Consider the following 27,798-nt stretch of genomic DNA (forward strand, 5'->3'; position numbering starts at 1 on the left):
AATGGCCGTTGAAACGATACAAACATATCGATAGCTATCGCAGAAGCGAATTGCAACTCTGTGTATTATTATCAAAACAGATGTTTACACGTAGCAGTCATCACAATATTTATACGAGCAACAATTGAACGACTGCATCTGCATAAATAAAGAGAGCACCTACTGCAATACAACAATTAAATTTAAAAATACAAATTTAATTTCAGGCTTCGTGCCGTGCCTCGTGTAAACACACACAAACATAAACACGCACCCACACAGACACACATTGTTGTGCTATGAAATAATGTCGTCGCAACAGCGCAGATTTTTACGAAAACAAAACGTTTCAAACAAAAGTGCAAAACTATAAGCCAACACACACATCTATTTTTGTAATGCCCAACTAACAAGCATAATAATTGCAAACACTGAGAGGGCTAGAAGCTAGAGGTGAAATGGCTGCAATAAAGGTAAAATAATTTACATATGCAAATTTGTTGTGCATTAATTGCTTTAATGCGTTGTTTATTTATTTACAGAACATAACGCTGGGCATTTTGTATGGCCTGTGGGATAGCATACGAGGCATGACACTTATATTACACATAGACAATGAGGTTGCAACGCAAATGGCCGAGCAGGAGACACTGCGTCATTTGCGTCGATTGGACAGAGAACATCAGCGACAAACAGAGCGCTCACATTCACCAGTGCCTAGCTCAGCTGCTGATATGATACGAGCTGAGTACACTAAGCGTGCCCAAGAAGAAAACACGGATGAGCGTACGCTGGAGAAAATACTGAAAAAGCAGCCTGCGGACGAAGCCAAGCCACAGTGGTAGGTAAATGAAGTTATCATAAGTATGCCATGACTAATGTTCGTTTATGACGCATTTACAGCGAGAAGAAAATTGCAAAGAAACTATTCAAATGCTGCCTGCTCAATGGCGGCTTTACCTGGCTAAGCATTGTGCTCTTCGAGAACGTACTGCTGCCCACGTTGAAGTTTTGTCTAACCATTTTTTATGGTGCGCAATCTGACACGTTGCCTTATGTCTGGAGCTGGCTGCAGCCCATACTCTCGCTGCTGTTTGGCATGATGTGGGTGCTGCCCATATTTATGCTTTCGAAAATTGTCAGCTCGCTGTGGTTTGCCGATATTGCCAATGCGGCGTATCGTGTGCGCAAAGGAAGACCGCAGCTCATACCTGGCATTAGCAAGCTGGTGGCGGACTTTCTCTTCAGCATGGTTGTGCAAATGCTGTTTCTAGTGCAAAGTATGCTGGTGAATCTAGTGCCTCTAAAATATGTTGGTTCATCCCTGTGCTTTGTGCATCTATGCTTGCTATACTCACTGTATTCCTTTGAATACAAGTGGTTCAACATGGGCTGGGAGCTGCATAGACGCCTTACCTACATAGAAAAGAATTGGCCGTACTTTTTTGGATTCGGCATACCGCTCACGGTGCTGACCAACATGTCCAGCTCGGTGATTGTGAGCAGCTGTATATTTTCTATATTCTTTCCGCTTTTTATACTCAGCGGCAATGAGGCAAAGCCTATAGTAGATACCACGTAAGTAATCAATATATTTAACTGCCTGAGCTTCAAATAATATTTATCATGCTTCCAGCGAATTTTCTTTGCCTCTTTTTTCGCCTGTTGTGTTTATATCCAATCTATGCTTTGGCGGTAATCCCTGGAGCAAAACCAATCGCTTGCTGGCAGAGCAACGCAAACAGCTGGAGCAGCAGCATCGTCAGCGTCAGGAGCTGCTGATAAAGCAAAAGAAGCAGCAGCACTTGATGCAACAGCAGCGTTTGGCGCGTCGTGAGTCACATTCGCGTTCACAGACGCCGCAGCCGGATTCACCGCATTATCGTTATGCACAGCCGCCTGTGTTCGATGCGGCGCGTGTACGTGACTCTTCGGCCTCGTCGACGCACAGCTCTACGGCAAATACGCCCACTAGCTATAGACCTCCTTATTTTGGTGGCACCTCATTGCGAGGCAATATAACGCCGATGGTGCCTATACCTGTGGCTGGTTCACGCACAAGGCCTGTGGTACATCAGGAGTCGGGACCAGATGACTGGAATTTGTGAGATTTTCGTTCTTTTGTAACAATATATAGGCTTTATGCACATGTATATAGATAAGTATATATATTATGTGTATGTGGTAACGTACTACAACGAACTGTGTAACTTAAAGCCAATAAGATTTAGACCCTAAGCATGATGACAATGCTAGTCGCTAGTCAGCAGCGCGAACTAGCAGCTAATTATCTAATTCCTAGTTATAAGCATATCATACTGTTTCTACCCCAAAAAAAATTGCTACGTAATCATTAGCGTATTTTTTTTAGCAATAATTATTTCTGCGGGCAAAAGTTCAGCTAAGTATAATAAAAAAATATAACTTTTGTATTTTTATCAATTGCAGTGTTTGATATTTTTAGATTATGATTAAAGCTAGTTAATGAAAATGGACTTTACTATGCATTTAAATTGCTACAGTTATTTGTGATGTGATAAATTGTTTTTAAAATTAAAACAAATGACATGTTAATTTCAAGGGCTGTTCCCCGTTACTTCACTCCCAATCACAACTTTTGTGGTTTACCACAAATTAGCGACGGCTTGAACAATTGTCTGTGCATGGTCAGTGGGCATGTGCTGACAACTGATTATCACCAAGGAGACGCACATGTCCACACATTACGGCGCTTAAAAGGTTTTATTATCCTTTTCATCGAATGTCGCTGGCAGTTCTCAATTGTAGCTCCTGGCGTGCGGTTTAATGTGGTGCAACTAAACACAAAAAGCATTCTCAGAAATGTTCAACAATTGTTTCAAGACTTTAAAATTGTTATGGTTTTTATGGCCATTGCTATTAAGCTCACTACATTTGGAAATTGCAGCGCAAACTAGTCAAAATATTAATGTGTGTAAGTTGTCAATCGATCCATGTACTATATATATATATGCTATATGCCGACAAATGTGATGGGTTTGTATGTGTGTGTGCTTTGCATTGTATCTGATGTTAATCAGGGTCTTAGGTAAACTAATTAGGTTGAAAGTGCTAGGCAAACAAAGTCCAGGAACTGAATGGACATGTTTTGGTCTTGACTAAAATCAATATGTAAAAGAATGAGCTTTAGGTATGTGTTTATTTTCATTCGTATACGATTAAGTAAAAATTAAAATGTTGAGATCAAAAATAGATTTGAAATAAACCATATAAAATAAAGAGAAATTTAATATTATGCATATCTCAAAAAAATGAATTTGCTATAAGCATTGTATCTGATGTTAATCAGGGTCTTAGGTAAACTAATTAGGTTGAAAGTGCTAGGCAAACAAAGTCCAGGAACTGAATGGACATGTTTTGGTCTTGACTAAAATCAATATGTAAAAGAATGAGCTTTAGGTATGTGTTTATTTTCATTCGTATACGATTAAGTATGAAAGTTGAATGATAAGTATATAATACATAGACGATAGATAAATATATTATAGATAAATTATAAATGATAGTTAGATAATCGATAGATTGTATTTAAATGATAGTTAGATGATGATAAATAAATGATATATAGATGAAAATAGATAATATATATATATAGATTGCTTCAAGTAATATCATAACCTATTTCCCTTACAGTTTTTATTAACGAGGTGGACAATGAGCCGGCTGCCAAGGCTGTGGAAGTGGTGCTTACATATTTAAAGAAAAATTCAAACTACGGGCTATCGGTGCAGGTGGAGTCCATAGAGGCAAATAGAACGGATGCAAAAATACTGCTAGAAGCCAGTAGGTCAACAACTGACAAAATGTGAATGCAAATTGCATATTTTATATCTCTTTACAGTCTGCCAAAAATATTTATCCAGCATAGAGAAGAAACAAACACCACATTTGGTATTCGATACAACCAAATCAGGGGTAGCCTCGGAGACAGTAAAGAGTTTTACACAAGCCCTGGGTTTACCCACAATAAGCGCATCCTATGGTCAGGAGGGTGATCTGCGACAATGGCGCGACTTGGATGAGAGCAAACAAAAGTATCTTTTGCAGGTGATGCCGCCAGGCGACATAATACCCGAAGCAGTGCGCAGCATAGTAAAACATTTAAATATAACAAATGGTAATACTAATAGATAAATTGTTGAACTTAGTATTTAATTTAGTGCTAATTTAGCTGCCATCCTATATGACGATACTTTTGTCATGGATCACAAGTACAAGTCCTTGCTGCAGAATATACAAACACGTCATGTTATTACTGCCATTGCCAAGGATGGCAAACGCGAGCGTGAGGAGCAAATTGAAAAGCTGCGCAACTTGGATATAAATAATTTCTTTATACTGGGCAATCTGCAATCCATACGCATGGTGCTGGAGTCTGTGAAGCCGGCGTACTTTGAGCGTAACTTTGCCTGGCATGCAATTACCCAAAGCGAGGGCGAAGTGAGCAGTCAGCGTGATAATGCCACAATTATGTTTTTGAAACCCATGGCGTATACGCAATATCGTGATCGATTGGGCCTGCTACGCACCACATACAATTTAAATGAGGAGCCGCAACTGTCATCAGCCTTTTACTTTGACTTGGCATTGCGTAGCTTTCTAACCATCAAGTAAGTGCTGTAAAAATAAATTAAATTAAATAATTAATATCATATCGACATATCCATGAACATAATTGCAGCTAAAATTAATTTCCGGTTCACTTCTTACAGGGAAATGTTGCAATCTGGCGCGTGGCCTAAGGACATGGAATATTTGAAATGCGATGACTACCAGGGCGGCAATACACCTGAGCGGAATATTGATCTTCGACAATATTTTACACAGGTGTGTGTTTGGCTGCTTGTATTTATTTATTGATGTGTGTGTGCTGTCGCCAATTATGGTTAATTACTGTTTACAAAATGCGCTTCAAAGGTTAGCGAGCCAACATCATATGGCACGTTTGAGCTTGTCACGCAACCGCGTAAAGCATTTAATGGCTTCAGCTATATGAAATTTGAAATGGACATCAATGTGCTCCAGATACGTGGTGGTAGCTCTGTCAACAGCAAATCGATTGGCAGCTGGACAGCTGGTCTCGATTCGCCCCTGGTGGTCAAAGATGAGGAGCAAATGAAAAATCTAACTGCAGATACAGTATATCGCATATATACTGTAGTGGTAGGTGTACTAAATATTTCTTTCAACTACATACTCTTATTATTTACTCTTCGCTTACAGCAAGCTCCTTTTATTATGCGTGATGAGACCGCTCCCAAGGGCTACAAAGGCTACTGCATTGATTTGATTAATGAAATTGCTGCCATTGTGCATTTTGATTATGAAATTCAGGAGGTCGAGGACGGCAAGTTTGGCAACATGGATGAGAAGGGTGAATGGAATGGCATTATTAAAAAGCTTATAGACAAGCAGGCGGACATTGGTCTGGGCAGCATGTCTGTCATGGCAGAGCGTGAGATTGTCATAGATTTCACAGTGCCCTATTATGATCTTGTGGGAATTACAATTATGATGCAGCGTCCTAGTTCGCCTAGCTCTTTGTTTAAGTTTCTAACTGTGCTGGAGACAAACGTTTGGTTGTGCATCTTGGCTGCCTATTTCTTTACCAGCTTTCTCATGTGGATCTTTGATCGCTGGAGTCCTTACAGCTATCAAAACAATCGCGAAAAGTACAAGGATGATGAAGAGAAGCGCGAATTTAATTTGAAGGAGTGTCTTTGGTTTTGCATGACTTCACTGACGCCGCAGGGTGGTGGTGAGGCGCCCAAGAATCTGTCGGGACGATTAGTAGCTGCCACTTGGTGGCTCTTTGGGTGGGTTAACGCCTACTTTAATCTTAAAGATTTTATTTAATTTTTTTTTGGTGCTTAGTTTCATTATCATTGCCTCGTATACTGCCAATTTGGCTGCCTTCTTGACTGTCTCACGCTTGGACACGCCCGTCGAGTCCCTTGACGATCTTGCCAAGCAATATAAGATACTCTATGCTCCTTTGAATGGCTCTGCTGCCATGACTTACTTTGAGCGCATGGCCAACATTGAGCAAATGTTCTATGAAATCTGGAAGGATTTGTCGCTGAACGATTCGCTCACACCTCTGGAGCGTTCGAAGCTAGCCGTTTGGGATTATCCAGTGAGCGACAAGTACACCAAAATGTGGCAAGCCATGCAAGAGGCAGGTTTGCCTGCCACACTAGATGAGGCAGTTATACGAGTGAGAAACTCTACCACAGCAACTGGCTTTGCTTTTCTGGGTGATGCCACAGACATACGTTATCTGCAGCTGACCAATTGTGATCTACAGGTGGTGGGTGAAGAGTTCTCTCGCAAGCCTTATGCTATTGCCGTACAGCAAGGCTCACATCTAAAGGATCAGTTTAATAATGCGTAAGCCCGACAGCATAAATCACTAAACTTATAACTAATTATTTAATTTAATTGCTAGTATATTGACATTGCTCAACAAACGACAACTGGAGAAACTTAAGGAAAAGTGGTGGAAAAATGATGAAGCTCAGGCCACTTGCGAGAAGCCCGAGGATCAGTCTGATGGCATATCCATACAGAATATTGGCGGCGTCTTCATTGTCATCTTTGTGGGCATTGGCATGGCCTGCATTACTCTCGTCTTTGAATATTGGTGGTATCGCTATCGCAAGAATCCACGCATTATTGATGTGGTTGAGGCGAATTCGGATCGTGCCCTCAATGCTAAGGATGGTGAAAAGGTTTCGGATGGTGTCATCTTGGGTCATTCGGGCGAGAAGTTTGAGAAATCAAAGGCCGCATTGCGTCCACGTTTCAATCAATATCCGGCCACATTCAAGCCGCGTTTCTAGAGGACAGAAATATTAAGAAAATTGCACACAAAGGTCGTCTACGTCTAAAGCATTGAATAAATATGCAATATTTTTACACATTTTAATGCACATTTTGAGCAAACAATGTCTGAGTGTAAACTAATAAATAAAGGAATTTCAAAACTGAGCGCGCTTTATTGTGAATGGCCAGCTTTCGATTACATTTAACTATCGGGCACAATCTACTGTCTATCGAGCAAATGAGTAGCTGACTCACCAGCTGTTTTTCTTATTTAAATTATCTTGTTTTACTGCCGACACGCCAATTTATCAAATTCCTGCCTAACGTAAAGTACTCTGCGCAAAATGGCTGACAGTTCGGATGATGAATACTTGGCCACAGACTGGCTGCCATATAGTGAACGCGAAGACTGGAGCGACATAACGCCGCTGCCGCAAGATGATGGACCCAGTCCTGTGGTCTCCATAGCATATAGCCCCAAGTGTGAGTAACAATAGCTTTGCTTAAACTGTTGCTTCTATTTAAGGTGAATATATTTTAGTTCGCGAGGTGTTTGACTATGTGCGCGCCATTATTGCAAAGGGCGAGAAGTCTCAACGTGCCTTAGATCTGACTACAGAGGCGCTCCGGCTCAATCCGGCAAATTACACTGTGTGGCAATACAGGCGAGACATATTGCGTGCGATAGATGCCAATTTGCAAGATGAACTGGACTATTTGGATGAAGTAATAAAGCAAAATGCTAAAAATTATCAGGTTTGGCACCACAGGCGTGTAATTGTGGAGATGCTTAACTCTGGACAGTGGGAGCTGGAGTTGACGGAAAATGCGCTAGACAACGATGGCGATGCTAAGAACTATCATGCCTGGCAGCATCGCCAATGGGCCATACGCACTTTCAAGTAAGTTCAGCGTATATATAAAAAGCGTTGTGTCATTTTGAATTCATATGTTGTCTTGCTCACAGTCTGTATGATGATGAACTGGAGTTTGTGGATCGATTGATTTGCGCAGATCAGCGCAACAATTCAGCCTGGAATCAGCGTTTCTTTGTGCTTAAACACTTTGGCTTCACTCCTGAAGTTATACGACGTGAACTGGCCTATGCCATGGACCGCATACGTGTCATCAAAAACAATGAAAGCGCCTGGAATTTTATAGTGGGTGTGCTGCGTCAAAGCGAGAGCGGTAAACTTAATAGCTACCCCGAAGTGGGCCAGCTCAGCGAGGAACTCTACAATGCAGGCAATCGGTCGCCATACTTGATGGCATTTTTGATTGATTTCTACCAGGAGCAGGCACTGGAAGCCGCAGATGATGCAATGGCACAAAAGGTTTATACGCTATGCACTGAAATGGCCAACAAGCACGATGTTATACGTCGCAAGTACTGGCAATATGTTTCATCAAATTTAAAATCACAGCTGGACAAGTCTGCGGAGCAGCAAGAGCAAACGGCATAGTAAAAATTCAAAAATTGCATTTAAATTAGTTCTACAGTGTAGAATCTACACCATATTCATAGTTTTGCTTTTCCATTAAATACATACCTTAATTCCAAGCAATGTATAGTTAATTTGTATTAGCATCAACTCATGTACTCCCCGCTTTGTTTACCTTGCAGCTTTGCTTGTTTGTACACGTAATGTTCATTAACAATCAGCACTTAACTGCGAGGTTCCCATATCTAAAAAAAATACAATTGTTATCTAAAATATACCTGCAGTGAAAAACGTTTGGAGTTGTCTGCTGTCTCAATATTGGTATTTATTTAAATTTGCTGCTTTCAGTTTTTGTTTTGTTTTAGTTTTGAGTACATACTTTATAGCAGTTGTAATATATAACGTTTTTTTTATTTATTTTTCCTTTTTTTATTTGATTTGCTTGCGTATATTTTGAGATTTCAGAATGGAAAAATTTGTTGTTCATTCGGCAAAGATTAAATTAATTGCGGTTTTACATTTGCCCGTTAAGTACGTACTTATAATAAAGCAGAAGACATCTTTGGCGTGTTGTTTGTTTGCAGCTAATTTCTTTTTCAATATATTTAATTATAGGAGCAAAAATTATCGAGTAATTTTTTGCATAAGTTTAATAAAATTTCGTAATAATAAAATATATATTTGTGTAAGTTTTCTTTGTTTTTTTTTTCGTTCTTCTTGCATTGGGGGTATATATAAATTTGAAAAAGCCTATAAATCCAAAGTTTAGTTAATACAATATAGTATATACCTTAAAATCAAAGCATTAAAGTTTGTTTGGGCCAAGCACAATAGTTTAGCATGGAAGTTCAAATTAATGATGTTTCAAAAAAAGGAAAAAGTGGAGTTTTGATAAGTAGGAGTTAAGCTAAGTTGCGCCAGACCCAAATCGTAAAATATGATTGGTACCAAAACCGTAATATGCACTTTTTTAATATTAATACCTGTTCTGAGTTTTGCGTGGAGCCGTACATAGAGAGATAGAGAAATAGTTAGACAAAAGTATTTCTGCGTGTAGGTTGCTTCGTGTTAGTTCTTTAACAATTTGATATATAGAGCTAATATACATATATTGTATTTTGTTTTTTTGCTTTTTTTTTTTTTGTTTTTTAATATATGTTGTGTATATAATAATAGTTTTATAATAAATTTATGCGCTTCATTTTGTTTGTTCGCAATGTTCCATTTATGTTTTTATGCTTTGTGTGGATTTTCATATTTGTAAAAGCATTCTTAGCAAAAAATTAAAAAGTTACATATGGTATTTCATTTGGTTTGTTCACTTTTAAAATCTGACCTTTATAGTATGTAGGCAATTATTGTTAAGATTTTTTGTTAGGCTCGCTTTGTCCAAGCTATATATAAAATAAATCGTTTTGTTTATCTTTTTCTTGGTTCTCCTTCATTCAATCTATGAAAACACGCTGCGCTTAGTGTGAAGAAGCTTCATATACCTTCTATAAATATAAACGTACATACACCTATACCGATACCGATGTAAATACAATATATATAATTTCTTGTTGTCTGCTTGCTATTTGTTTAATATAATTGTTAAAAAATTAACGCTACCAACTGCCTGCTTAGTAGTTGACATACAAATATTTTTAGATATACACACACGCATATGAATAGCTATATGGGTGTGAGTGTGTGTGTGTGAGTGTTGTGTGTGTGGACGCTCCAAATCAATCTGTGAGTCTCTCAGTGTCTGCAGCTCTTGGAGCCGCTGACTATTTATCCTCGCCTATCCCCTCATCGGTTGTGGTCTTGCGCTCTCTAGCCTCTTCGTTGCTGATATCACATTTTTCAGCCAACATATCCTCGATGCCCTCATCGTCCACCGCCTGACTCTCGCCGGGAACATGCTTGCGCAACGACACCACCACGCACTCACCTTGGGGCAGCGGTGGAAACTTGGCATACGATGTATTACTTATGGTGCCCACTGTGCTGTCTTCATAACAATCGGGCGTCATGCGTACGCGGCAAGTCTCGAATGCCTTCTCATAGCCCAGCTTCGTATAGAGATTCCGGGACGCATCGTTCTGTGGACGTATGACAACGAAGGGTGTGTAGCCGCGCTCAATGACGAGCTGAGTCAACGCCTTGGCCAGGCGTATGCCATAGCTGAAAGCCAATGATATATATTTGATTAATTGTTAATACAGAATCAACTGAGAGCTCACCCCATGCGTCTATAATCTGGACGAGTTTGCATTGAAAACATAGCGCCATAGTATGAGTGCACCATCCAGGCGGCCAGCTCATTGGTATCCTTGCGAAAGATTCCTAAGCCTGGCAGCTTACGCACCAGTATATCAAACAGTTTGACGCATTCAATTTCATTGGCCGGATATAAATCGTGTATGCCCTGCACATTGTCCAGCGTCAGCAGACGCATCTCCGCATCATCTGGCAATGGCTCCAGCTCCAGATCCGTATTGAGCTTATTACATACATAGATATCACCGCTTAAACGCTCCATAAGCCCAAACTTCGAATAGAACTCATCCAGGCGATTCATAATAGCGATGTGCGTAAAGTTCAGGTACAATGGCTTCTGCCAATCTATAAGGACATCTTCGGTGCGCATCATATCGACATGCTCGATTTCTGCGGATGGACAAAATATGCCAAATGCTTGGTATATGTTGTTGTGCGGCTACATAAATGATAAGCAAGGATTAGTCTTAGGAAATTAATGGAGCTTAAAGTGAATTCAACTTACCGTAAGCGTGCATCCTGGAAAATGTAGAATTATGGGTTTCTCGGGCCAATCCTTAGCAACATAAAATTTAAAGTCCCAAATACGATCATTCAGGTACGTTTTTATGGTTTGATGAAACTGCAAAAAAACATGGAATTAATCAATCGAAAGAAAAAATATGCAAGAGAGTCAGTCAGAGTCAGAGTTCAGTCTGCACCAAGCCAATCATTCACACTCTGTCAGCTCTTGCAGCTAATTTTCTACTGCAGCGGTGGGCACCACTACAAACACATTTACAATAATTACTGGGAGCGCTGAGAGAAGTCAGAGCGAGGGCTTACCCAACGCTGTTCTACAGTATGAGTCACTAATTATTTTTGAAATAATTTAATATAATAATACTGATAAATATTCTAGTTTCCGCTGGATTATAAATGAAGGTTTCATACTATGTGCTGTGCTGATTTATAATAAATTATATTTGTCGCAAAATTGTATATGGTAATATATATATAAATGATATATGTATATAGGCAGACTCGCTCGATCGATTGATGTTGACCTGCTGACGAACTAACAGGCATGAACTGCAGCAGCAGCTGCTTGCACTAAGCCGAAGGCCATGGGCAAGGATTACACACACATACATGTAAGATAAAGAGATTAAGAGAACAACTGCTAAACTAACATAAGTTAGTTGTTCTCATGCTTTATATTGTGTTAAGCGAGAAGTTTAATTTGAGAGTTTACTTTGCTTGTTGATTAAGCTGGCTGCCTAACTAAATATTATTGCGCATGTTTTGTGTTATGCTCAAAATATTTAAATTTAATCTATTTAATCTTGGCTGTAAGAGTTGTTTTGACTGTGTGGCTGGCATTAAATTATTCAAGCCGAAAAATCGAAACTTTAACCAACAGCAACTTCAGTGCCGGCCAAATCCTTGTAGCTGTTGCCAAGCTATGCTGCCACCCTCCTCCACGCTGCGCCCCAACAATGCAACGAGTGAACAGCACAAAGCAAAATTGTGCCGCAGAGAAGCGTAGAGTGGGCGGTGTACATTTAAAATTGAATTGAAACGGGGCGTAAACAGCGCAAAAAGAGGTCAACATCAGCAATAGCAATAGCGCTGGCTTCTGAGATTGCATGACTTGTGGTCGGAGCCCCCATCGCCCATCCCTTTGCTGTAACTGTGACTCAAATTGCCTTGGCTTAGGTGGGGGGATTAGTTTCGATACTTGTAGCGCACATACCTTTAATGATTCCGGCAGATAGCGTTCTAATGTTACCAAAATTTCTGGAAGCTCTGATTCATGCACCAAACGAAAGTGTCTACCTTCAGGAATGATTTCCATTTCTGCAAAAGAAGCACGAGAGAGAAGAATTATAACAATGAAAAACATAAATACAATTAAATGCAGTTTACATATTTTCTGTTGTATTTTCATAATCTCGACTGGCTTACACAATTGTTGTTGCTACCTGCACCTGCAACACCAGGACACGTCACACTCTGGCTGCTGCTATCGTTGTCAAGGCCAAAGGCAATTGCTTGCATTAAAGTTGGACGATTCGTTGCTGTCAGTCAGACACTCTCAATTGTGCTGTGTGGACCAACAACAACAAATGTAGATAAGGTATAAAAGCATAGAGTGCAACCCCCCCTCATTGTCCTTTCAACCATTGTGCGCTTGTTCCACAGAATTCCTAAGGTAATTGACACTAGTCTTGACTATTTCACAGGTATGCAGAACAGAATGTTAGGTAGTTCATAATGGAATGTAATGTCTGCAGATGTTTGCAAGGCATTAATGAAACCGAATAATGATTTTGTTGTTGTTGTACAACTTATGAAAAAATTTGGATTCGAACTCGACATTCGAATGCTTCTCAAACAATCATCGAGTAATGTCAAATAATGCGAAAAAAAATATGAATTTTTCTTAAATCTACATAAATTTAAAATAAACCTTGTGGCCATAACAGTTAAGTTATTAATTTTAGTTAGGTTAACATATTTTTATTACTATACGAAACTAATATGCTAACGTTCAAAGCTTTTATACGTATACTTAATATATGTAAAGGACCTTTCATTTACTGCAGCAATAGCATGGTCGCCAGGCCAACTGAACAAAGCTATAGATATAATGAGAAAACTGACATCCATTCAATCAATTTAGTTGGAAGCCAATTTCATTTCCCTAATTAGCTTTTGGCTTAAGGACACTTGACGTAATCTTGGTGTCAACATGACTTTTATAAAATCAAAATACAATTTACTTAGTCAGTCATTTGCACTTTAACTTTTTGCTATAAGTAACATTTGCTACAAATAATGGACTGTTGGCTGTATGGTTGGTTGGATGGATTGATGAATTGATTGATTGCTGTTTAACTAGGTTACTATGACTATTTATTACAGCGATTTCTGCTGAAGCCCAACAAACAAGCCCCAATACTAATAACTGAAGTCAACGGGGTCGAGCGTGTTGAAATTAGTCTAAGTATTAGTCAATATACAATTGTGCAGCAATATACTATATTTTCATATATGTAGCTAGTTCTTTGAGTGTGTGTGTGTGTGTGTATGTGTGTGTGAGAGAGAGTACACGCAGACTCGATAAGATGTCTGCTCAGTGGGGAAATGCGCCTCAGACAGATGCACGTACAATTCATTGTAGAACAAAATCAATATTAAGCAATACTAATCTGATGTGAGCTCATGTTGTTAGACAGCTTAAGGTGGGCCACTGAGGTGGATGGGGCTGATTGCTGTGGCTAGTTAACAACTGTTTAGAGCATTGCTTTTGTTTTGCTCGCCAGCGCATTAAAAATACCGTGTTGACATTTCACACAGCGGCCGCCCCAGGGAGCCCACACACAATCCTCAGACAGAGACGCAGTCGCCCCCAGAGTGTCCCTACGGCAGCTATCCCCCAGCTATCTATATCTATAGCAAATCCATGCGCAATGTTCAATTGCAGCTAATTTTGTTGTTTCGCTCAATTAACAACATGCTCGCCTATTGATGCGTTAATGAAGAATATACCCTAAGGGCATTACTAATTCGTATATACGCTAAAAAAAATAAATATTATAGCAAAAAGTTAGCTCTTTTTGAAATTATTAACCAACTGTTGATTTTCAATTGCGTTTTTAGCTACAATTTTAATTGAGCTTTAAAAAATAATTGAATACTTGTAAATTCACTGAAGCAAATATTTAAAATTTCTTTATGCATATTTATAAAAGAACTTACATATATGGCTTATTAAGATTTTTGGCATTTGCTGATGTTTTAGGTTCATTTAATATTAGAAAATAATATAAGTTTGTCATAAGAAGAATGGAAAAAATATTTCACATTTTATATTTTGATGAAAAAGAATAGATAAATCATTATATATGTTTATTAAACAAAAAGAGAGTATATAATAAATATCTTGTTAGTGGTTAGTGGAATATTTTTCTAAGTGTAGTTTTATAAAATGTGTAAACATGAACATATTCACCAAAGAGTCTTTAAACGTATTTTTTGCTGAGCATGCTCAAGTTTATTTGATTTTATTTTCGTTATCTGTACCCTTCGCGAGGCTATATGGCTATATACTATATGCAGATGCATAGAAATCAGAAATCTGTTCATGGGCAGGCGGCGGCAATACTTGTGTGCACTAATTGACATGCACATGTGCCGCATTTTTAATAATTCGTAGCGTACAATTAAAAGGAAATGCAGAGAAATTGTAAAAGCATAAAAAAAGTTTAAATAATATATGTAAATTTAGATGAGCACTTACAAAAAGTATTAAATCCGTTGACCTTGTAAGAATATGTGTTGCTGTTGTTGTTTTTGCTGCTGCTGTTGCTTGTTTTGGCCAAAAGCAATACCAAAGTCTAAGCCGCACCTTATAAAGTTGAGCTCGATATTTTAATTAAAATATGTTTTGTCGAAAAATTTTTGTTTTTGGAAAAAGTGTGCAGTATGAAAATAATTTGTTTTATTTTTTATAGTTAAATTTAATATGCGAATCACAGATGCTCTTTTATATATTTTTTTTGCGAATTTTGTTTTAGTTATAAATATTTTCGTTATTTGCCTGGTGCTTTTCCTTGATAATTGTTGTTGTGTTTTATTTTTTTTTTATATTGTTGTTGTTGTTGTTGCTACGTTGGTTAGGCCTTTTATGAATGGAGGATGTCGGCAGGCAGCTGCGAGAAGAGCCTCGAAGAGTATTATAAAAAAAATATTAATTGAACGCTAGCGTTTCCCACGCGTATATATAATCCAGCTATAAGTATAATTGAAAGGTATTTTGGTAAGCGCTTAGCCTCCGTTGCACCTCCGCCACAGACAGGCCTAACCAGCAACCAGGCAAGCTCAATGCTCCGTTGAATTTCCTGTGTATATCGGTTCTATCGAGCAGATACAACACACACCAACAACAGGCGCTTGGCTAGTCCAGCATGACGGCTAAGGACGAAAGCGAGCTGCAGTTGTAGACTGTTCGATTGAAGTTGTAGCTGTAGCTAAAGCTCTGTTCCCTCGCTTTTGTTTATGAAATTTGCGATTTTATGCTGTCTGATGCTGCTGCTGCTGGATTTTAAAGGTTAAGTGTTTTTTTCGTTGCAATTTATGTATTTTCAGGAAAATTGATTTTCTGCGTTGTTCTACTGGCTTGGGTTGCTCCTTGCTCGAAATATTTGTGTTTGGTTAGTGTTCCGTCAGGCCCCAGACCCAAGGACGCAGCACTTGGACACACACACACGCGCACGCACACAGACACACCACGTTTTGTGAAAATATAATTTTATTCGGAAATTTCTTTTTTGCGGCCTCTGGCTCCGGTTTTCTGCTTATTTTTTTTGTTTTTCTTGTTTATCAATCTGGCAACTTTTATTTCTATGCTATGCGCTATTGTTGCTGCTGTTGTTGCAGCCTTCTTTGCAGATGCGATTCATTTCTATGCTGGCTGGTTGCCCGTTGTATACTCTCTCTTTCATGCTTGCGTGTGCGTTAGTATATATATATATACGAAAGCGTTCTGCTCGCATCCTTCTGGTGTCTAGTGTATGGACTGTGCTGATATTCGCGAATCTGCGATCTGAATCTGTTGAGTAGCTACTGAGAACATTCTCATATTCTGACTCTCAATTCAGGAGCAGCTAATGGTTGTTGTCGCACAATGTTTTCTGTATATGTATATTGTGCGCTGTGCATTCATCTCTCGCTCTTTCGAGTGTATGTAATTCGATACTCGGCAGCTGCAAGGTGGCAAGTGGACTTGTAAGTGGACCGAATTTTCTAGTGCCGCTGCTGATTCTTTTGGTGTTGTTGTTTATATACATGTTGGGCTTCGCTCGTAGTCGTTTTGTCTTGTGTTCTTCCTTGTTTTGTCCGGATATATCGCTCTGGATCCACTGGTCACTATCTTGAGTTATACTCTGAGCTCGTATAGTGACGGTATTTTATTACGTGTCATCCATAATTGCATGAAGCTTCCGATGATGTGGGAATATATTTTGGTATTTTTTTATTAGGTGTGATAATTAAATCTCTTCTGAGTCCTTAGGTCAACAGTACTTATGAAGAGCAGTCATCTTAAGGGAAAGATCACATTGGTTAAAACATTAAATTATGCTACCCCGAAGTCGGACCGCTCTTTGCTGGAGTCTTGCCTAAACTCTATCCTGCAATGAGCAATTGCAATGTGATCGCCCATACTTTAGATGGTCTAATTATTCTGATATTGGATATTTACTCGAGTTGTAGTAGCATGTGGTTAAGCTCGGCTTATAGATATTATTCACTTAAATTATAATTAATCACTCAATTGCAATTTTTTATTTATATTTATTTTTTTAACGCAGCAGCTGACGAAAGACTTGACTGAGATTAAATTCGCAGCGCATTTCATATTCGTTTTTACCTGTGCTTACTGCGTTTAAATTTGCGCGCACTCTTTTGCGCTGGCAGCTGCTCTCTGCCAAGAGAGAGAAAGTGTTTGCGAGAGAGCGCCGCATTGCATGCAGGAACAACAACAACAACAAGAGGCGTCTGAGCTGGAACAGGGAGGAAGTTTTGCTTCTTTTTAGTGAACATGGTTCGAAATGCTTAGCGCAACTGTACACTCTAAAAACAACAGCGAAACAATAAAAGCGACCAACAACAAAAGCGCAAAAGTGTGCGTTTCAAAGTACATTATACAAAACGCCAATAAGTATACGCCATGTTGGTTGCACACATACAAGCATATGTACATACACACATATGTACGTAAGTATTTGCATGTATATCGCCGGCGTCCAGTTGCCGCATGACCAAAGCGCTCACCTGCCTACGCTCTCTCCCACGCTTACTCTCTCTCCCACTCTCTCTCTCTCTCTCTTTCCTTGCCTGCGCTTTGCTCATGCTCATATGTTTTGTTTATGCCGCACAGCTGTGAGACAGCCGAAAATCATCATCAAGCTCTGCTTTCTTTGAATTATATGGATTCTGATGCTAAGTAGCTGCTGAATGGTGCTTAACGGATCAAGGTCGACGCTTGGCTAAGTTGACATTTTTATTGGCGTCAAGTGGCGACGCTTTAAACTATGCCAGTTACAGTTACAGTAATTAAAATAGACAAAGCAACAAACAACAACAATAAGCGCAAAATTGGGTGTTGCAGCTAAAGTTGGAGTTTTGGTAAATACTTTTTGCGGGCTTCCATGCAGCGTGAATCACGCAAGGGCCCCACAACACGCAAAATGAAATGACGCCATATACATACACACTCACATATACAGACATATGTACATACTATAGTTGTCTGTGTGCATATTCGTACTTAGTGCTGACAGTTTTCCACACGCGTGGTGTTGATCGTCTTTGTGGGAGTTGGGGTTGTTATAATAGATACGCGAATCGTTATTCGATGCGCTCATTTCCAAGGAAACTTTAGTCATAAAAAAAAAAGAAAAACTCAAGCGAAACATATAAAACAACACAACAGTTAAGCAAAGTTAGGCCTTCTTTATCAGGTGTTGTTGTCAGTTAGCAGCCTTGTGGCCCTTTACACTAGGCAAGGCCAAGCAGAAGCAGAGATGGGCTACTATTAAAATTTACAACTATAAATGGTCGCTTATTAAATTCGTTGGCATTGTTTGAGCCAAAAATATACATACTGTTTCGACTGCTTGGGGCCAAGCGGACATCAGTTGACAAAGTGCTTTGGGTCGACTTGGCGTTCAAGGTCGTGCTTTACTAGTTCTGGCATGAAGTTTTCTATGGCGCTGGCCTTTAATTAGCTCTGGCAAATAGTTCTGTTGTCGTCGTTGGTTTGTCCGGATAACTCATACGTAACGTTGTACGCCGTTTAGGGCAAAACGGAAGCAGGCAGGACGAATGGCTTTGTACGGTCAAAACGTGCATGCTAGGCACGTGTATCGACATTAAAGCCGGTAAAAGCTCAAAAGCCAGTTAATGTCAGGGTCAAAACCAGCAGGGCCGCATGCATGGGCCATTTTATTTAATTTTTAGTTGCCTATTATATTATATACATACATACACTGTAGTATATGCATAAATCAAAAACAAAAATGCGCAACGCAAGCAATGTACAGTTTTCATTGTAAACTGATTGTTCTTTGGCCTCACTTGCAATATCTTATTTATGCATGTATAATGTACCAACATCTGTATGAATTTATGTACATTGTGAGCCATTGACAGCGTCAACAGCTGCACTCTTTGGGGATAAACACACGTGTAACTGCCGGCACGCCAAATAAAATTGACCTTGACTTGGCGACAAGCAATTAGAGTTATTTTCATGAGAATTTGGGGACATGTTTATTTAACAACACACATGACAGCACCAAATGGTCCAAAATGCGGCATGAATAAAATATAAACACCAGCTGTTTATGTGAACGGCGCCAAAGCTATTAAATGCAAGCTCCTGGCCAATAGGCCTTCAAAAAATGCGCCTAGACATTCACAAGATGACTGCTACTCTATTTAGAACTGTGACTTTTCACAGGTATATTAAGTTATGACATTCGCTGCAAATCGTAACGTGCGCAGTTATATTGGGCAGTAATTTGTTGTACGCAGATTGTATATTTGTTTGCTATATCCAAGTACTTTGAACATTTCTAATGGTATACACCTGTTATTTTGAATTATAACGTATTTGACTTAAAAGCGATATCGATATCTTATCGCACGGATATTTTTAAAGATGACAACCCTACTTACAGTGCTCACTTGTGGTGGCATGACGAGTTACATGCCATCAGTATCGAGCTGTTGTTTTTTGTTTTTCCTGCTTTCCATCAGTTTTTATCTATTTCTCTCATTCTCTTATCATTCGCCAACCTGAACAGACGTGTGCGCTACTACTTTATATTGAAACATAAATTAATTGTTTTTATTATAAGTTTCGTTATCAACGAGTGGAGTAAAATCATAAAAATCAAACTAATAATAGCCACAAGGCAATATGTTTATTATTTATGTGTTTGCTCAATAGAACGGCAGACGTCGCGACGGTTGATTCTTTTCGCTTAAAGCTCTAATTTTGCCGAATAAAAAGCACAAAAAGACACAAGTTTTAATAAAAAACAGTCAGACAAATTATTAAAAGTGTAAATTTTAACGAAAAAACTACGTATTTTAGTGTTTATTGTGTTTGATAAGAATTTCGTGATTTCTTGTACATAATTGTAGTTGCATAACCTGTGGCCATAGTAATTGTAACAAGCGCCAAAAAAACAAAATTAACGCCAGACGGCGGCAATTAACAACAACAAAATTAAATTTGGTTTAACGCTACAAAACAAAGCCAAAACAAGAGCTAAAGTAAAAATTCCATTACGGTTAGCGGCTCTTGCCGCCGGGTAACGAAGCCCCCTGCCGGTCCAAAGGCCAAGTGCGACGTTTTTTCGCCCCAACTCCAAAACACTTGCTGCTGCTGCTGCCGAAGAAGGAAAAATAAAAATATAGAGACAGCAACTCGATAATGTCCCAAAATCGTGATACTTTAATACACTTGCTAGCCGGCGGGTAAGTGTGTGTTTTTATAAATAATATGTATGCATGTGTGTTGGTTCATTCAGATTTATAAGTTTTTGTTGTTATTGCGCCTTATCTGTGCAAGCTAGAAATATAAAAACCGGTTTGCTAGGCTCAAAACACGTCGCAATTCGCTTGAATATTATGCCTCCCCCTCCCCACCAACAGCAACAACAATTAGTCAATTGACCTGCAGTCAGTCGATGGGAAAGTTGGCAATGGCGCCAAAAATAAAAACAAAATAAGTTCAAATGAAAAGCGGACAAACAACACGTACAGCTGTATGTACATAGTATTTATTTATATACATATGTACATACATATGTAGGTGTAAATACAATCATTTGTGTGAGGAACATGCACGACCCACGTGCTCAGTTTATTTTGGTGCACGCTGCGCAAAAATAATTCAAGACAAAAGTCAGATCGTCAATTAAAACAACAGCAAGATAAGAAGCAGACAAGAAAACAAAAGCAAAACAAACAAGGCAAATTCATATGTATATTAAGTATGCGCCTTATGTGCAAAATATAAATTTTTTTGTGCGCTCAAACATTTAAATTGAAAGCGATACAGTAGTGAAATTTATACTGATTTGACATTAATTTAGCGCTGCCTTGATTACTTTTGATTTGTTCAACTGTTTAAAAATAAATTTATGAATGAGAATGTGCAATATTCGTCAAAAACTATCAGCGCAACAAGAGCAATAAACAAGCTTTAATTGTATCGTTATTGTTGTGGTTGGACCATCTGTTATTTTTAGCTTTGTAACTTAATTTGTTTTTGTTTTTTACGCTACATCAACAAATGCCAGGCATATCAATTCACTTTAGATGACAATAAAACAAACGATATAAGTGCAGCGCAACTGTAATTCAATGCCAAAACAACAAGCTAATGCAATTTTTGACGAACTGACAAGCTAAGCCAAGGAGAGTAAAAGAGAGAGGAAGGGAGCAAGAGAGCGAAAGCTGTTGGGTGTGTGAGTCGAGCCTCTTGTAGCGTGAAATGTAATTTGCAATTAAGTGCGGTGGGGGCTTGTTAGGTAGAGCTTTATAATTTGCAATTTATAGTAAACAACTGCGAATAACGTGGATAAATAAAATGCGTCGTAGTTGAGTTGAGAACGACTGTGACACACCGCTGGGTACAAAAGTAGTAGTACTAGCAAAAATAGTAGTAGCAGCAAAAGAGAGGAGAGAGCTTAGCTTGATACAGCTTCAGCTTGTGTAAGTAAGTGTGCGTGTGCTTCAAGCTAAATATAGAAGATAAAAGTTAGCTACGAGAATTTCTTTCGCATACACAGAGCGATAACTATAAACTAAATGCAATTTGCCGGCCGGCCAAGCATTGCTGGCTGGCGTTAATTTAAACAATGGCTATTGTTGAGAGCTCACGTTGCACACTATGTGCACAACTCACCTTCTGTACTGCTCTTTCGCCCTCTCTTGCTCTTTTTACCTCCACTGATTAGCCAACGACGCATTCTAATGTATTTCAAACGCTATCTCATGTGTTGACACACGTTACTATCGTTAGAACAACCTTGCAGCTAACTGTGCATGCATAGATAACACACACACACACATACAAATGTATTTACATGTGTGTGGCAAGTACGTCGTATAATCCATACATCGATATAAATAAACGAAGAAAATAAGAAAAATGACTGACATGCATCCAAATACGTTTTCAGGTTGACTGCGTAGCAAAAGCTAAAAACATAAGAAAACTCAACAGACAAATTGCATTTTTATATAACGTATACGTATGTATATTTTTGCTTAAGATGTTGCCTTTTATCAGAGGAGAAATCAAAATTGCAGCATTTATAGTGTAAACAAGTCTAGACAAATTTATGGTTAATTACAAATATATAATCTAATTGGGGATTTTTTCACAATTCCCAAATTCAAAGTAATTTATTTAAAAAAGTACCTTTACTTTTTGCTTCTTTTTCAATAGATTTTATATATTATTTGTATTAAGTAGTGTACTTACAATTCGTTGTTTACTCAACTACTTCATGCCTTGCTTTTGACGCGGTCTAAAGAGAGGGCAAACAAACTCTTTCTGGCACATTGACACAGTTGAAGGTGATTGCAACCATAACAACATGGCTAATGAGATTCATGCGCTATTCGAACGAAGAGGGGGGCTGAAGAGGGTGGAAAGCAACTGCAGCGTAGACAACAACATAGAAAACAAACAAACAAGCAACAACATTTCAAAGCTGGCCAATACAGATTATATAAGATTAAAATGTGTCTCTTTATAGAAAGCTATAGAGCTGTTGTGATTTATCTACCGTTAAGACATATGTGCAACAATATTGAGCCGTCAAGAAAATTTATTTTAAAGAAAAACATGTTTTGCTAGTTGCAGCGTTAAGGGAAATTTTTTTTTGGACATTAATAATTTTGCTGCCTGCATGTTTGAACTCACGTACGCATATTTTACAGTTGCTCTTGAAGTTCAGTAGTATCTATACTAAAAGTTTTTCTCCTTAGAGGGGCTTAAAAGAAAATAAATGAATTTTTTTCAAAAATATAGAAAGTTTAAGGTCTCAGAAAATCATACAAAAAATAATTGTTGCTATACAAATGTTTATTAAATATAAATTTTGAAATATAGAGCAAAATGTTGCACATTTTATATAAAATCTAAAATACTCTAACGAAGGTTATTCAAACGTTTTAATGATTTCAAAATTATGTCAAGGGCGCACGTCTTAGTGCGCTAGGAATTAATATTTAAACATACTATAAATAAATAGATTTATGCCAACCTATATATAAATGTGGCCAACTTAGCTACATATATGTTTATAATTTGGCACTTAAATTAAACAAGTTCTGAGCGTGCCAAGCGTAGAAGAAGAACATTTTATTTTCAAATTAAAATTATAGACAGGCTAGGTCGCGTGCCAAGTTCAATGAATGAGGAACTCATTAAATTAGCTACAGTGCTTAAAAAAAATGCAGTCAGCTAGCTTAAGTGCGCTAATTAGTTTAACAAACATTGCAAAATATTTTATCGCATTGCTACTATTGACCCAGAAAGCAGCAATATAGAAAACTTTCCATCAATTTCGTAATCAAAACAAAGAAATTAAAGTCTGCGCAACATTTGCAAACAAAATGCTGATAAGCTAACTCACTACCTCATTTTTATCAGGAGACACGAAATATTCACGGGAACCAAAAGTCGAGCGGCGAAGGTGACGCACCCAAAAAACACTTACACCTATCTATATACGCTATATATATTTTAAAGATGCTATGTTTGCTTATTTAGTTGTTGCTTTCTGGTTAGAGCAGCGCTAAATTTTCCATTCTTATCTAAAGGCACGAGCATCGCATAATGTGGCCAATGGCCATACAGTCAAAAAACAGCTCAATCGACCATTAACCGGTTGGGTTTATTAAATTCGCATACATATAGTATATATACTATATATATATGAAACGCGTGGAGGCCATTGTGCTAAAGATATGCATTTTTTGAAATTTAACAAGCAAACATTTCCGCCATTGACTGCAATTTTGAAATGCGAAATTCTTAGGCTAAAAATAATACTACATGAAAAAAATTATAATGTATTTTGAATAATACAGTAAACGTACGCAAAGTGAATTATACAAATTTTAGATGATTATTATAATTGAAAATTTTAATTATAAACTAATAAGATATATAGAAATTTCAATGGAATTGAGTTATTAATAGTTTAAATTTTATACTACAGAATTTGTCATTTGCTAATAATTTTATTTTAACTATATTTGTATCGTATAAAACTAGCCCACTTCAGTTGATAGCTACTACGATTATTTTTGTATAATTTAATCTTTCAAATGGATTTGTCATTTGTTAATATTTTCGCTCGCAACTCGTGCCGCTGATTAGTTAAGTAAATTGTCTGGCATTTTATTTAAATGCCTCATCAACTGATATATAATCTAAATAGAGAAGTGCATGCTAATAATAAAATTCAACAGATGCGTTTGCTTTTTAATAAACTCAATGTGATTTATGTAGCTGTCTCAACTCAATTGCTTAACAATTAATGATGGACTCATGTCCATATGGCGTGTTCTCTTTGACTTTGTCAGTTTGAACAGGTTTCAGTGCAATTATGTCACAACAGATTAACATTAAATCGAAGTAGCTATAATAGTGCGAGCGACATATGTACATACATATATAAAAGTAATGTGCATGCGAGTCAAGTGAGTCAAATGAGTGAAGTGATAAGCAGCGATGCCTGCTGCTGCGTCCGGCAAATAGCAATTCATTCGTAGACACAGGTTATCTATAGGATGGGTCAGCGTCAAGCCAGTGCAAACTGGTTTACCATTGGCCCCCAGTGTAATCAGTAAAAGATTTGTGAAATTGTTTATTTAGTTGCGACAATAACAATGCGACTCGACTCGAGTCGACTAGTTGGTAACTAAGGTATAACAGCTTAAGTTATAAATTTCAATATAAGAAATGCTAATCTTTGTTTTGTAGTTGAATGTACTTTTGTAGCCTTTATGACTCTTGTTGCAACAAAAGTCCCTTGTCTGTTGTTTTTACATCGATCAAACTTTGTCGTTGACGTCTTTTGTTGTTTATTGATTGCCGTATGAGCCACAAAGCTTACATAAAGCCATAAAATGATTTAAATAAATTTCATGTTGCTAGGCAATTAGCCAAAAAAAAAAATTGTAGCAAGCACTTGAGTCACGAGCTTATTATTTACATAGCTGATTAGAATTTTATTTGAATATCTATTCTTGGCTCTATTAAAAATTACGTATACGACTGCAATAAATTTATCCCCCAGCACTTTGTCTAAAGTGCACTTCTATCTATATCAATCAATTTGCATTTATTTTGATTACGACAAATGTTTTGCTGCTTTTGCTGCCACAATTTGCGCAGTTTGCAGCAATTTCCCATGAAGAGCAATTGAGTTATGCTAATGTTTATTGAAAAGCAAATATTTAGTTAAGTGTGCGTCAACATGTCTTTAGTTTATTTTTAGCTGCGCATATCTAAATTGTTATTGTTATTCTTTCTTATTTGCAGCTCCGCTGGCACTGTTGGCGCTGTGGTAACATGTCCTCTTGAAGTGGTGAAGACGCGTCTACAAAGCTCGACGGCATTTTTAACGCCGGCTGCGCGCATTGTTGAACCCGCTGGCGGGCCATCAAATGGTGGCGCCTCCGAGTTATTGCGGCCGGAACAACGACGTAAGCTAAGCACAACGATATTACGTAACAGATCACAGCCACAGGTGATTGGGGGTGTGCGTAGGGTAGTACCAAATTTTTACTTATTCTTTTACCGACATACCCATTTCAAATGCAGTTCATGCTTCACACACACACACACACACGCTTTAAATTTGAACTTGCCTCAAGCTGCAACTAATAATTGTTATTTGTTTATAGATCATGGCAATTTCGCATTGTGGCATCTCATCAAGCAGCACAAAGTCCATGAGCATTGTCCAGTGCCTGCGGTAAGTTTATATAAATATAATTATATAATTGTTGATTAATGCAAATTAAATCTATATAATCTTACAGGCATATTGTACAAAATGAAGGTCCACGCGCATTATTCAAGGGTCTGGGTCCTAATCTGGTGGGCGTGGCGCCCTCACGTGCCATTTATTTTTGCACCTACTCACAAACAAAGAATACGCTCAACAATTTGGGGTAAGACTAAATTGAATGCAAGAAATACAAGTAATGCCAGTCAGTTGCTAAAACAATTTGTTAATTAATTTGTAAATAACGCTTTTGTTATATCTAATATAATAAGGCATTGATAAGTCACAGTACTTTACAGAAATAATTTCTTTATATAAATGCCAAGTAATTTTAAAGCTTGCTTACATATTTGAGCTGCTTACTTGTTTTTTACTCTCTTTCCATTAATTGTTGTTTAAACTCAATACTTATCTCTGCTTTTTGCTTGCAGCTTGGTTGAGCGCGACTCTCCTCTAGTGCATATTATGAGCGCTGCTAGCGCTGGCTTTGTTGCATCCACTGCAACGAATCCCATTTGGTTTGTCAAGACGCGCATGCAGCTGGACTACAATTCCAAGGTGCAGATGACAGTGCGGCAGTGCATCGAGCGTGTTTATGCGCAAGGCGGCATTGCTGCCTTTTATAAAGGCATCACAGCTAGTTATTTTGGCATCTGCGAGACTATGGTGCACTTTGTTATATATGAGTTTATTAAATCCAAACTGGTAAGCCACATACCACAAGCTAGCGCCTGCTTTAGGCTAACAAGTTTCCATTTCTAGTTGGAGCAGCGCAATCAGCGGCATACGGACGAAAAGAGTTCACGTGATTTTGTCGAGTTCATGATGGCTGGCGCTGTATCGAAGACTATAGCTTCCTGCATTGCGTATCCACATGAAGTGGCACGCACTCGGCTGCGCGAGGAGGGCAACAAATATAATACGTTCTGGCAGACGCTGCATACTGTGTGGAAGGAAGAGGGACGCGCTGGACTGTATAGGTGGGAAAATAACATAAATTAGTTAGATATACATATTTGTGAAATTTATATCGCGCTTAATTTATTATAATGCGACACCCACGATTTTTGTACAGCGCTATATTTATAAATAGCTTGTTTTTGCGTCTTAGCTATTTACGTTTCTTTGTTTGTTTGTTTTGATTCTCTAATTGTATTAACAATAAGTTCTTAACTAATTTATTTTTCTTTTCGACAGAGGCTTGGCCACGCAGCTGGTGCGACAGATTCCCAACACAGCCATCATGATGGCCACCTATGAGGCAGTGGTGTATGTGCTAACGCGACGCTTTAACAACAAATCGAATGAGTTTTACGATTTCTAAGCCATAGCGGCGCTATATACATCTTTATCCTGCCCCCCGCCATCCCTGCAACTGCGGACTAGTTAACAAGCAAGGAAATTTAATCTGTGCATATGTAGCGAGTAGCAAACTGCTGCAATTTATTGTGTAAATTGTTTTTTTTTCTCTAGACGATTTAACCAACGAGCGCAAATTTTGAATTGTTTATCATTTGGTTAATTAGCTACTAAGGCAACGAACTCGAGAGACTTGTACCGTTAAACGTTGAACGCACGAAATAAGTTCTATGCTCTATCTACCAAAACTTTGTATATTTAGCAAGGCCAAAAACAAACAAATTCAGTTGAGACTTTTTCGCATCAAAATGTTATCAAAAATTTTGAAAAAAAAAAATTATCAAGGCTAATTAGTTAAAATTATTTTTTATATATATGAACATGAATATTTTGATAAATTCACTTGTAAATACTACAAATGTTTAGTATATTCCTATAAATATATATACACAGCATATTTAGGGCATGTTAGTCTGAGAGTGAGGAAAGGCGCTCGTCGTAGCTTATACTATATTTGATGTACATAAAAGTTTCATTATCATTAATTTATATCAAACTTTGCTTACTTAATTATTTTGTTAGCTGTAAGCGCAAATTGTTTATGTCATTAGTCAGTCATTAGGCCCAAAAAATAATGCCGCCATATATACATACATACACATACATCTATCTATTTTATATAGTTATTAAACATTACATCTTAATGATACACCGGTATGCACCATGGCTGCGTATACGTAATTTGTACTGTTGTGTTAAGTTTTCTCAAATGCGATATATATATTTAGTTACTA

General features: G+C 38.0%; 5 protein-coding genes across 7 annotated transcripts; 4 read left to right on the plus strand and 1 right to left on the minus strand.

Annotated features, from left to right (window-relative positions):
- Positions 1–105: 105 nt before the first annotated feature.
- Positions 106–2,421, plus strand: LOC108598203 (etoposide-induced protein 2.4). Its single transcript, XM_017984823.2, has 4 exons — positions 106–452; positions 522–820; positions 883–1,557; positions 1,616–2,421. Exons 1-4 carry the CDS (start codon positions 438–440, stop codon positions 2,085–2,087), a joined length of 1,461 nt encoding a protein of 486 aa, XP_017840312.1. The 5' UTR covers positions 106–437; the 3' UTR covers positions 2,088–2,421.
- A 397-nt stretch (positions 2,422–2,818) lies between these two features.
- On the plus strand, positions 2,819–6,980 carry LOC108597410 (ionotropic receptor 25a). The gene is made up of 9 exons (XM_017983961.1): positions 2,819–2,932; positions 3,652–3,801; positions 3,860–4,135; positions 4,190–4,628; positions 4,731–4,845; positions 4,936–5,181; positions 5,242–5,834; positions 5,893–6,408; positions 6,467–6,980. The coding sequence occupies exons 1-9, from the start codon at positions 2,821–2,823 to the stop codon at positions 6,858–6,860; spliced, it is 2,841 nt and encodes a 946-aa protein (XP_017839450.1). The 5' UTR covers positions 2,819–2,820; the 3' UTR covers positions 6,861–6,980.
- Positions 6,981–7,089: 109 nt separating this feature from the next.
- On the plus strand, positions 7,090–8,943 carry LOC108608517 (protein farnesyltransferase/geranylgeranyltransferase type-1 subunit alpha). The gene is made up of 3 exons (XM_017999920.2): positions 7,090–7,326; positions 7,385–7,745; positions 7,811–8,943. The coding sequence occupies exons 1-3, from the start codon at positions 7,188–7,190 to the stop codon at positions 8,304–8,306; spliced, it is 996 nt and encodes a 331-aa protein (XP_017855409.1). The 5' UTR covers positions 7,090–7,187; the 3' UTR covers positions 8,307–8,943.
- Positions 8,944–9,452: 509 nt separating this feature from the next.
- Positions 9,453–15,010, minus strand: LOC108608516. 2 transcript variants are annotated; one of them, XM_017999918.2, is made up of 5 exons: positions 14,836–15,010; positions 12,286–12,389; positions 11,056–11,172; positions 10,514–10,989; positions 10,058–10,454 (listed from the first exon to the last, which is right to left on the minus strand). In XM_017999918.2, the coding sequence occupies exons 2-5, from the start codon at positions 12,385–12,387 to the stop codon at positions 10,058–10,060; spliced, it is 1,092 nt and encodes a 363-aa protein (XP_017855407.2). In that variant the 5' UTR covers positions 12,388–12,389; positions 14,836–15,010. The 2 variants fall into 2 exon arrangements, with proteins under 2 accessions (XP_017855408.2, XP_017855407.2); XM_017999919.2 differs by lacking the exon at positions 14,836–15,010 and having other exon boundaries at positions 9,453–10,454; positions 12,286–12,387.
- Positions 15,011–19,397: 4,387 nt separating this feature from the next.
- Positions 19,398–27,196, plus strand: LOC108594458 (mitochondrial carrier protein Rim2). Of its 2 annotated transcripts, none has more exons than XM_017979635.2 (7): positions 19,398–20,084; positions 25,177–25,405; positions 25,542–25,612; positions 25,680–25,811; positions 26,077–26,350; positions 26,408–26,625; positions 26,843–27,196. In XM_017979635.2, exons 1-7 carry the CDS (start codon positions 20,041–20,043, stop codon positions 26,967–26,969), a joined length of 1,095 nt encoding a protein of 364 aa, XP_017835124.1. In that variant the 5' UTR covers positions 19,398–20,040; the 3' UTR covers positions 26,970–27,196. The 2 variants fall into 2 exon arrangements, with proteins under 2 accessions (XP_017835124.1, XP_017835125.1); XM_017979636.2 differs by having other exon boundaries at positions 25,177–25,384.
- Positions 27,197–27,798: the final 602 nt, after the last annotated feature.

This window comes from Drosophila busckii, chromosome 2L (genome assembly GCF_011750605.1).
Source record: "Drosophila busckii strain San Diego stock center, stock number 13000-0081.31 chromosome 2L, ASM1175060v1, whole genome shotgun sequence".
Classification (NCBI taxonomy): Eukaryota; Metazoa; Arthropoda; class Insecta; order Diptera; family Drosophilidae; genus Drosophila; species Drosophila busckii.

Excerpts from the sequence above, each read along its gene's own strand:
- LOC108608517 (XM_017999920.2), top strand. The coding sequence starts at position 7,188 with ATGGCTGACAGTTCGGATGATGAATACTTGGCCACAGACTGGCTGCCA. Across the intron at positions 7,327-7,384 it reads CATAGCATATAGCCCCAAGT|TTCGCGAGGTGTTTGACTAT; the intron begins GTGAGTAACAAT and ends AATATATTTTAG. Across the intron at positions 7,746-7,810 it reads TGGGCCATACGCACTTTCAA|TCTGTATGATGATGAACTGG; the intron begins GTAAGTTCAGCG and ends TCTTGCTCACAG.
- LOC108597410 (XM_017983961.1), top strand. The coding sequence starts at position 2,821 with ATGTTCAACAATTGTTTCAAGACTTTAAAATTGTTATGGTTTTTATGG. Across the intron at positions 3,802-3,859 it reads AAAAATACTGCTAGAAGCCA|TCTGCCAAAAATATTTATCC; the intron begins GTAGGTCAACAA and ends ATCTCTTTACAG. Across the intron at positions 4,629-4,730 it reads CGTAGCTTTCTAACCATCAA|GGAAATGTTGCAATCTGGCG; the intron begins GTAAGTGCTGTA and ends CACTTCTTACAG.
- LOC108608516 (XM_017999919.2), bottom strand. The coding sequence starts at position 12,387 with ATGGAAATCATTCCTGAAGGTAGACACTTTCGTTTGGTGCATGAATCA. Across the intron at positions 10,990-11,055 it reads TTCCAGGATGCACGCTTACG|CCGCACAACAACATATACCA; the intron begins GTAAGTTGAATT and ends TCATTTATGTAG. Across the intron at positions 10,455-10,513 it reads CCAGATTATAGACGCATGGG|CTATGGCATACGCCTGGCCA; the intron begins GTGAGCTCTCAG and ends ATTGGCTTTCAG.
- LOC108598203 (XM_017984823.2), top strand. Across the intron at positions 821-882 it reads GACGAAGCCAAGCCACAGTG|CGAGAAGAAAATTGCAAAGA; the intron begins GTAGGTAAATGA and ends ACGCATTTACAG. Across the intron at positions 1,558-1,615 it reads AAGCCTATAGTAGATACCAC|CGAATTTTCTTTGCCTCTTT; the intron begins GTAAGTAATCAA and ends TCATGCTTCCAG.
- LOC108594458 (XM_017979635.2), top strand. The coding sequence starts at position 20,041 with ATGTCCCAAAATCGTGATACTTTAATACACTTGCTAGCCGGCGG. Across the intron at positions 20,085-25,176 it reads ATACACTTGCTAGCCGGCGG|CTCCGCTGGCACTGTTGGCG; the intron begins GTAAGTGTGTGT and ends TCTTATTTGCAG. Across the intron at positions 25,812-26,076 it reads AATACGCTCAACAATTTGGG|CTTGGTTGAGCGCGACTCTC; the intron begins GTAAGACTAAAT and ends TTTTGCTTGCAG.